The sequence below is a fragment of the Clinocottus analis genome, unplaced genomic scaffold, assembly GCF_023055335.1.
Source record: "Clinocottus analis isolate CAN_PGR_092001 unplaced genomic scaffold, fCliAna1.0.p SCAF_19, whole genome shotgun sequence".
Classification (NCBI taxonomy): domain Eukaryota; kingdom Metazoa; phylum Chordata; class Actinopteri; order Perciformes; family Cottidae; genus Clinocottus; species Clinocottus analis.
The window spans coordinates 10,728,972-10,738,459 of NW_027175920.1; the positions used below are offsets into that span (position 1 = coordinate 10,728,972).

Sequence of the window (9,488 nt, forward strand, 5' to 3'; positions counted from 1 at the left end):
CTGCACACTGCAATATCTTCATATTAGCCCTGCTATGTAACCACTGAGGGCTGTAGCTCCTAATTATCATACTGTATAATTAATACGACGCGATAAAAATACCTGATGGCTTCAGACTGAAGTGATATGAACTTAATCAGCGGGGAGTGACACCTCATACATAATGAATATTAAAAGTAGCTGCTTATAGTTTTCCTTTTGAAATATAAGTCCTCATCTTCTCATGCTATAACCTCATTATCATAGTAGATGTGTACGGCCCTCTCTTATCTTGGTATATTACTTTAATTTCTGCTTTACATAAGAATGAAATCCAGACTGTAGTCGCGGGGGAAGACTATATTTAGAGTGCAGCTCTGAAGGGCCTGCTGTTCAACATATCTCCATGCCATATGGTTTCATGATGGGTTTGTGAAATTGAATGAGTGCAGGAGCCCGGGGGGCTTTGTTGCTCCCACTAACCCCGTCAATCTTCATGCAGGTCTAGTGTGAGTGAGTGACTGTGGGCATGTGCATGTTGGCCACCCCCCTTAATACACACACACACACACACACACACACACACACACACACACACACACACACACACACACATACCTTGCCATCTGTTGACATATGTAGTTCAAAAATAGCCCTCCACCAGAAGCGTCTGTGAGTGGCGCACAGATAAGCAGAGCCGGGGTCTCGGCCGGTGTCTGTGCAGGTTGCAGTTCCTCGACGTGAACATGCGTCTACCGTCAATAGCCCCAAACCACTGCGAGGCTGTTTGATTCACAAGTTTCAGTAAGTCTGTCTCCGTTTCTCGCGGGTTGTTTTTTAGCGGTCCGACTGAGAATGCTGCCCTTTCCTGACCAGTTCATGGAATTCCACCCGATACACGGCTCCAATGTCAGACTGGACATCTCGGGGACGCAGGCCACGCGCGTGGAGAGCTTTGCCAACGGCGTGTGTTTCAGCAAGCGGCCTCTGAAGCCCGGGGAGATCTTTCTCATCGAGATCGAGGATAAGGAGCTGGGTTGGTGCGGCCACCTCCGGGTCGGCCTGACTGCCAGGGACCCCGGGGGCTTCGACGCCGTACCTGAATACTCCATCCCAGACATGACAGACTCGGGGGACAGCTGGGTGTTCGCCATCACTCGCAACCACAACAAGATCGTAGAGGATCCTGGAGCTCACGAGGCCGGAGACGGAGGGCCGGCTGGCGGCCGGAGGCTCGGACGAGGGGAGGCTGGAGATGGAGACAGCAACAAACCAAAGACTTTCTTCACTGACTCTCACTTGTACATTGAGGACGTTCGGATCCCCATGGACAAGCTGGTCGGTCGGAGCAGGCCCGGACGCTACAGCCACATTTTGGATGACTTGTATAAGACCAACGCACTGCCTCCCACGGCCAGACGCAGCCGGATAGGAGTACTGTATGTGACTAAAGGGCAAGACCTGGCGGATATGCACATTATCATCAATGGTGAGGACATGGGAGCTTCCGCAAAGGGGATTCCCTCCGTCCAGCCCCTCCATGCTGTGGTGGACGTCTTTGCTGCGACCAAGTGTGTCCGGATTGTCCAGGTGGAGTATGGATGTGAGTGTTACATTGATACCGTTAATCCATCATCACTGAATTATAAATCAAAAGGGCCCCCGGGCTCAGACCTGCCACTGTGTAACATTTGACAGGTGATACAGCACTCGGAGACACACAAGCTACACAAAGATGTTGTTTGTAGTCATTTCATGTCTGTTTGTAGTCTTTTTGATACTCTCTGTAGTCTTTTTGTGTCCCTTTATGGTCATTCTGGATCTCTTTGACGTTGTCTTGCATGTCTTTTGGATCTCTTTGTGATCATTTTGTGTCTCTTCGACATTATTTGATATCTCTTTGTAGTCTTTTTCAGTCTCTTTGTAATTGTTTTGCATCGCTCTGCAGTCTTTTTGCATTTCTGTCATTTTATGGGGTTTGTCTCTGTGGCCATTTTGTATCTGTTTGTGGTTGCTTTACCATAAACGTTATGACGATAATAACTCATATACAGCACACTTCTACATCTGTAAATAGGCTCTAACCCAGGGGCCATTCAGTAATCCATCCATACTTTTAATGCATTTCTTCCTTCCACAAACTGTTTGTCTTTTGTCTTCTTTCTCTGCTGCTTCAGTCTCGTCCTTGCAGACATTGTGCAGGAAAGCCATCCAGAAGCACATTGTCCACCGCATGGCCATTGACTGGCTGGAGCTGCCTGAGGCACTAAAGCACTACTGCAAGTATGAGTGAAGGATACGGACCTGCAATGGACAGAAATACCATTTCTGATTACTCTCCTTGTTTCTATAAAAAAAAAAAAAAAGTATTTTTATGACTGAAGTTCTTGTCTCATTTATAAAATAAGTCTGAAAGTGTTTTGACAGTTATCTTGATACCTGCCAGACTCTGATAACACTGACTTTGCCAGGTGTTTATCTGCCTGAGGACAGATTTTATCAAACGGTAGCAATGAAACTTTACAGGTCAGCTTGAGTCTCCACAGACCAGGAAAGTGGATCACCTCACTGCAGCTCTGATGTCTTTGCATTGCTCCTCTCCAACAAAGAATTGACTTTAAAGTCCTGCTGCTGGTTTATAAAGCACTGAATGGTTTAGGGCCGAAGTATGTTTGTGACCTGCTGCGACCTTCTGAACCATCCCGACCCCTCAGGTCGTCTGGTTCTGGTCTACTTCCTGTTTCAAGAGTCAGAACTAAACCACAGAGGCAGCGTTCAGCTTTTCTGCTCCACTTATCTGGAACAAGGTCCCTGAAAGCTGCAGGTCTGCTGAGACCCTCAGCTCCTTGACATCCAGACTGAAGACTTTCCTGTTTGCTGCTGCTTTAATTGAACCAGACTCACGGATACCAATCGATTTCTGCATCTCACTGCTGCTTTTTGTTTCCTTTTTGACAGTTTTTAATGTTTCATATATGTTCTTAATTGTTTTTTAAATCTTGTTTTCTTCTGCATTATGTTTTGATGTTTTTAATGGTTTTATGTGAAGCACTTTGAATCACCTTGTGGTTCAAATGTGCTATACAAATACACTTGCCTTGCCTCGGTGCTATACGCCCTCTTTGGTCTCTGACTCCTATATTATCATCCTCAGCTTTCTAAAAAGTGAGCCATGTCTTGTGCTTCTTAAATATTGTGACGATTCAGATCATTTTAATGATCATAACACTAAAAAATTCAAGCTGTAATGGGAGTGTAAACAGCTCAGCTGTAGTGGGTGTTTGCATGCAACAGTGAGGAGGATCAATACCGAGGTCATGAATACATTTGATCAAATATTAAAAAATCTGACAACCTCAGCGGCGGAAACAAACTTTTTTTTTTCGGGATGGGTTATTACAAAATCTGTGTGGATGAAGGAAAGTCCTGGTATGTGATGTCAGGCTTGACTGTCAGAATATGAATGTGTGCAACGTTAACGAGTATTGTCATATGATAAATATACAAAGGGGCCTTTTGAAAAATCCACGCGCGCTCCTGTTGTCCCACACTGACATCTAGTGGAAACACAGGCCACCGCAGTGGGAGGAGCTCCCGATAAATCTCCATCCTGGATTAGTTCACACGAGAGGAGGAAGAACGGGAGCGCGTCCGGTCATCTGTCACATCTGACACCAGAGACGGGACCAGATCCAGATCCGCTGCGTCTTCACCTGCAGGATGTCTTTCTGCCGCTTTCTTGGCGGGGAGCTCTACAAAGATCATTTCAAGCCAGGTGAGCAGGCCGTGGCTGTTTGGTGAGCAGGGATGTGACGTAACCTCCCTGTAGTCTGGATTAGAGGTTCGGCCGAGGTTCCGCTTCAGATGAAAGGCTTTTCGATGGAGAACTATTATTCAATTGTTGCGTAATATCATAGTGATGAGTACGGAGGGAGGGCACGTGGGGTCACAGAATTTGGCAAATGTATTTATTTATTTTCCATGGTATATCAGATTTGTAAATTCAAAGTGAAGTTTCTACTAGAATTTAATAATAGCAATAATAATTATAATGCTGTTAAGAGTTAAACATACAAATGTGCTATTGATTATTAAAATAAACTTGCATTAAAGTTGTGGTATATTTAAGTAAAATCACCCTTTTTAATAGCCATTTAGCCCCCTCTTCTGGGGTTCAGGTGGTCGATCAAATAATGTTTTTTTTCTTGAGATAAATGTTTTCTACAAAAAAAAAGAATAAAATACAATTACGCTTGTTTAGAAGTTGTTTTTGTGGCTATCCCTTTAATAATCTAGTGACCCCCTGCACAGCTTTACCATTGTCCTATGCATGTGGGAAATGAAACAATGCAATGGTTCTTAAAAGTGACTCTCCCTCGCAGGTATGTACGTGTGCTCCCAGTGTAACCATCCACTGTTCTCCAGTCGCTCCAAGTTCTCCCACTCGTCTCCCTGGCCGGCTTTCACCGACACCATCAGAGAGGACAGTGTCACCAAGATGATGGAGACGCTCACTGCCTTCAAGGTCACAGTTCTTTGTTTTTCTGCTGCATCATATCACACACAACACACGGGGATGCGAGCCAGGAGGACGACGTGTGTTTTGTGTCCGCAGGTTCTGTGTGGAAAGTGTGGCAACGGGCTCGGCCACGAGTTTGTAAATGACGGACCAGAGGACGGAGTCTCACGCTTTTGAATATTCAGTCACTCGCTCAAGTTTGTCCCAAACAAAGGTAAAATGACCACAGACCACAGTGAGTGAGGCATATATAGGCACGAGTGCGAGGCCAGCGGTTTAAATGTGACTGAGGACAGGTTTAATTGAGTATTTCCAGCCAAAAGTAGAAAATATTAATGAGATCCCTCCACAGTGAGGTCTGCAGATACACTCAAATAAAGAAGGATGTTTCATTGTGAAAATGTCATGGTAGTATATGCTGTAGTATATTTTAGTATAATGATCACAATACAACAAAGTGCATACTTACAGACGTGTTCTTGAGAAAAATATGTAATCATTGTATTGGAAACTAATTGAAATTTTGTTTTAATTTGAAATAGTCAATACAAAATAAAATGTAAGTAAATGAATTTAGATCATTTCCATTACTGCACTCAAATGTTTGTCTTTTCCAATTTGTCTATTAACAACGTTCAGCTCCTCCGCTACACATTCATCTATTTCCTTATGATTTGACCGATATCAAGGTTTTGTGTAATTGTGGGTCAACATTGTTCTCTTTTGTCTCTCTCCCAGTCAAGGACAAGCAGTAAAGAGCGAGCTACGAGTTTGTACTCCAGCTGCGGTAACTGCCGCTCAGTCCAGGACCAGGACCAGGTCGGGTCAGTGGGTGACGTGGACGGGGAAAAGGCCCGAGAGGGACGTCCCGTCCACTGAAGAAGCTTTGACCAGCCTGCGACAAAGTGACCGGACCTCTGCAAATATTCCTCAACTACCTCATACTTAAATCCACAATTATGATTTTCTAAATCTTATCACTAGCATAATCTTATTAAGAAATTAGGAATGTATGCTACGTGTTTCTCTATCTGTTTAAATGTACTGCTAAGGTTGAATGTAACCGTGTTGTCGATGCACTGGAGAAGCTCATATCGTCAATCTGCTCTTTTAGTATTTGTTTATTTCAAGATTCTGTTCAACTTTAGAAACGTTATTTTCCTTTGAAAAACTTAACTTTGGGTCAAGAGTTTAGTGGACAAATATAAAGCTTTTGATGACTGCTCCATTGTTACAGGATATTAATGAGGAACAAACAATAAATAATAGTTTAAAAGATTTTCATGACTTTTATGATTTATTTTCAGTGAAGGTACGTCAAGGACTGTACATTTCTATTTCATGTTGCTTTGTACTTCAAAACAATTGGAAGGGAAATATAATATGTTTTACTATAATACATTTACATGACGGCTATTGTATAATTCATGAATTATGATTTTACATTTCAAATGTATGATCAACATATGAAACATGAGGCATTGTTATAGATTAAACTTCCCAGGTTGAATACAACACCATGTTAAACTGTAAACATTCCTGTTCCTTTAACATTAGCTTTACTTGCACTGACTAAAGCATTGAAATGCTACCATATCAGTAATAATAACTAAATACCCAAATATATGAAATAAATACTTTTTAGACAAGTAGAGGAACTGATGTTCCTCTAACTGACCTCTAGATGGCGCTATCATCCTGCTCATCACGCTCTACTGATAGTCTGATGTAAACAATACGGGATACTCACTGTTCTTGTACAGCTGGGGTGTACTACCTGCATATGCATGCTGGCTTGTCATGAGCCTGTCTGTGGTTATTGTCGTGCATTAATTATGAATGTTGGTTGTTTCAGAAGCTAACAGGGGCCCAGGCCCTCTGTGGCCCAGCTGCCTCTGGGGGTTGGCAAAGACCATGAGGTTGAGAGGACTAGGTCTGGTGAGAGACTAAGGGCTATCATTACAAGGGAAGTTGCCTACACACACTCACAACAGTGACCGCCATACTCGTCTTGGACAAGTCTCTTTTCACCTTATGTTATGTCATGCTTTGATACCTTCACATATGGCATTTACACACACACGCCACAACACACCAGAAGACACACGCTGTCCTCCATTTCTTTGGTCTCGCCACAGACAAGTAAAGTTTAAAGCATGTTTTCTCTCTAAACATCACTTCTTGTAGTGTGCAATTATGGGAGGTCATCACAACATTCGTTGATGTTGTTGAACTCTCAGTGTCAACAATTTTAATATTCCAACTACGCTGCTACACACACACTGCCAACACTATTCAAATGTATTTCGACCGTCAGCGTGGAGGAGAAGCCTGACCTTGCATTGAGGTTGTTATGGCTGAGTACATTTCCTCTTGTGTTGTCTTGGCAGGCAAACACTCAGCAGTTTTTTTTCTTTCAGTCCATTTGATGAGGGATTTACCCATGATGCCTCACTGTGCTCTGAGTGTGTGCATTTTTAGCAGAGGTGGTCCCGCCGGCAATCAAACCCACAACCTTGGCAGTGGTCTGGTTATGCGCTGCCCGTCAAACTGTACAGGAGTGGCTACGTCTGATAAGCATAAAGCAAACACAGGGAGATGAGAATGTGATTGCTGCGTCAGATAAGCGAGGTGGCCTCTAATTAAAGCAAAAAAAGCAGACCCTGGATCATCTTACGCCGCTCCATCAGTCTGAGAGGTTTGGTGCATTCTGGATGTAATGGAGCTTTCTACACGCTGAACTTCAACATTTTGCTCGGTTCATTCAGTCTTTCCTCTCATTAGCTTTCCCTCGTCTCCCGTTCTTCATTTTCTTTCTTCGTTTCTACTTATTTCGATTTCTTTCTACGGCTGCTAATAGAAACCATGTAGAGCGATCGCTGGCCTGCAGTTTTAGACAAAAATATGCTCACACTTAAACAACAGATTTAATAATCTGTGTAGAGTATGAGGGGAAAATGTATTCTATTCAAATATTTTTGAAATGCAGCGCACTAAAATTACAGTTGCATGTCTTCTATTTGTCGGTGACAAAAGTATATAATCTTACTTAACAATTTGATAACCCTATGCAGTGGCTAACTTAATATTATTAAGCTAATATTAGCTAGCTACCTTCAATAAATAATGTCAGCCTGGAACCTGCTATAACTTGGAAAGCTGGCTTCAGATTTAATATGAAACAAACACATTTTTTCTAATAAAAAACTAGGATCTTTGGATGTATTTGTATCGTTTTAAGACTTTGACAGCCATGCTAGCAGATCTGCGAGGCACCTTGAGCACAGTGGTGCTTTGAGCTAACAGCTCATTTCAAAGTTTCAACACAGTTCTCACAATAACACTTACATGAATATGTTTACAGGTTGTTATGCGGACCGATGTAACCATGTGTTAGCATGCATGCTCCAGAAATCTAGCCGTTGTAAAGTTTGTGCATTTGTCCCAAACATAGGTCGACTGTACATATGTTAGCCTTTGGCTAACTGGCAACGTACAGTACGCACCAACCGCATGTGCGTTAGCATTCTTGTGTATTTTGTTCTCTCAGTTATGTTCCACCAGTCTCTTCTTTTCTCCTCTCGGCTATGCACTTTGGTCGCTGTACTTGTAATGTTCAACTCCGAGAATGAACCTTTCGTCTGATGGTTTTCTTTTCTTGCTTTCATTTCTTGCATCTGACTATAGTTGCATAATGTTATCTTTGGGTTAAGGAAAATACTTAATGAGAGTGTGCTTAAAATGTTTTTCCTTTGAGGTTGATGTTGGTAAATCATAGTAACCTTTCAGTCGATGCTTCGCTATTCTTTGTCCCAGTGAAATCAGAATTCAAAGAAGTGCTTTGGCAATAACAAAGTGTCACGTGTCTGGCCCACAACTACCAAACTGGTTTGAACAGAGATGCAGTTCATAAAATGCTTCCTTAGGGCTTTCTGTGCTTAACTGTAAGACAAATACATCAGCACTCATTTATCTCCCCATCACTGACGTTACCCACTGCATGACTCACATTCAGAGCAAAGCACCATTTTGGGGTTTCACATTGTGTTTGCCATAAATGAAATGAACGTATCTACAGAGGAGAAGGCCTCTCTCAATGCAGTGTGAATTCAAGACACCTTTTTTTAATCTTAGCGGTGAAACCCCTCAGAGAGCAGACATTACACTGTTGGGTCACACAGGCAGTTCATTAACCCGGCTGCCCCGAGACATTTTTAACACTACTTACACAATGTTATAAAAGGAAAGGGTCCTCAGAGGACAGCTGCATCTTCTAAAAAGGTATTTTTTAAATGTGTTTTCAACAGTTCTGGTAGAAATCCCCAACCACAAAATGATTGAAAGGGGAAATGAAACCAAAAGAGTGTATTCTATGAAAGTAAACGCTTTGGTAATCAAGACAAACACGTTTTCAGACTTGATCAACATTATTTCAGAGAAACTGAGTGGAAAACCCTCCATTGTACCATTTTCCCCAAAGTGGATAAACCCCCAGGGTTTTTCAGAATAGACGACATTTCACATTTATGGTCTGCAATTTCTTTGGGTTTCAGCTCATGAGCTCCAGATCAGATAAGATGATTATTCAAAATTGCCCCATCAGTCATCACTACCCCTGAGCCAAAAAAACAGGTGGATGACATCGTGGTTATTAGGGCATATTACAGCAGGATGTCGTGCCAAAACACACACAAACACACACTCACAGAGACAATGGTTTTGTTCTGGGACAGTGAAGTGCTATTCTCAACATCGAGATTAAGAGTGAGATTGAACCATTAGACATTCACGTAAATGCCTCTTCTCATAGGGGCAACTGCTACACAATGAAAGCTTTACCGCGCCAGCATCGGGGCATGTTAGTGGTATCCTCTCCGACAGGAAGACGGTCTCCTAATCTCCTTTTTCAGGATTATTATACATAAACTGGTAAGCCTGGTTGAATCTCACGTGAATGTGAAACGTCAACCCCACCTTCACCAACAGAAAC

At 42.6% G+C, this 9,488-nt stretch overlaps 2 protein-coding genes across 3 annotated transcripts; both read left to right on the forward strand.

The window, feature by feature from the left end:
* The first annotated feature begins 669 nt into the window (after nt 1-669).
* Nucleotides 670-3,323, forward strand: neurl2 (neuralized E3 ubiquitin protein ligase 2). The gene is made up of 2 exons (XM_068583610.1): nt 670-1,582; nt 2,157-3,323. The coding sequence occupies exons 1-2, from the start codon at nt 835-837 to the stop codon at nt 2,270-2,272; spliced, it is 864 nt and encodes a 287-aa protein (XP_068439711.1). The 5' UTR covers nt 670-834; the 3' UTR covers nt 2,273-3,323.
* A 280-nt stretch (nt 3,324-3,603) lies between these two features.
* Nucleotides 3,604-5,742, forward strand: msrb1b (methionine sulfoxide reductase B1b). 2 transcript variants are annotated; one of them, XM_068583656.1, is made up of 4 exons: nt 3,604-3,754; nt 4,362-4,504; nt 4,595-4,717; nt 5,315-5,742. In XM_068583656.1, the coding sequence occupies exons 1-4, from the start codon at nt 3,700-3,702 to the stop codon at nt 5,375-5,377; spliced, it is 384 nt and encodes a 127-aa protein (XP_068439757.1). In that variant the 5' UTR covers nt 3,604-3,699; the 3' UTR covers nt 5,378-5,742. The 2 variants fall into 2 exon arrangements, with proteins under 2 accessions (XP_068439757.1, XP_068439756.1); XM_068583655.1 differs by having other exon boundaries at nt 4,595-4,712; nt 5,237-5,348.
* The last annotated feature ends 3,746 nt before the right edge of the window (nt 5,743-9,488 follow it).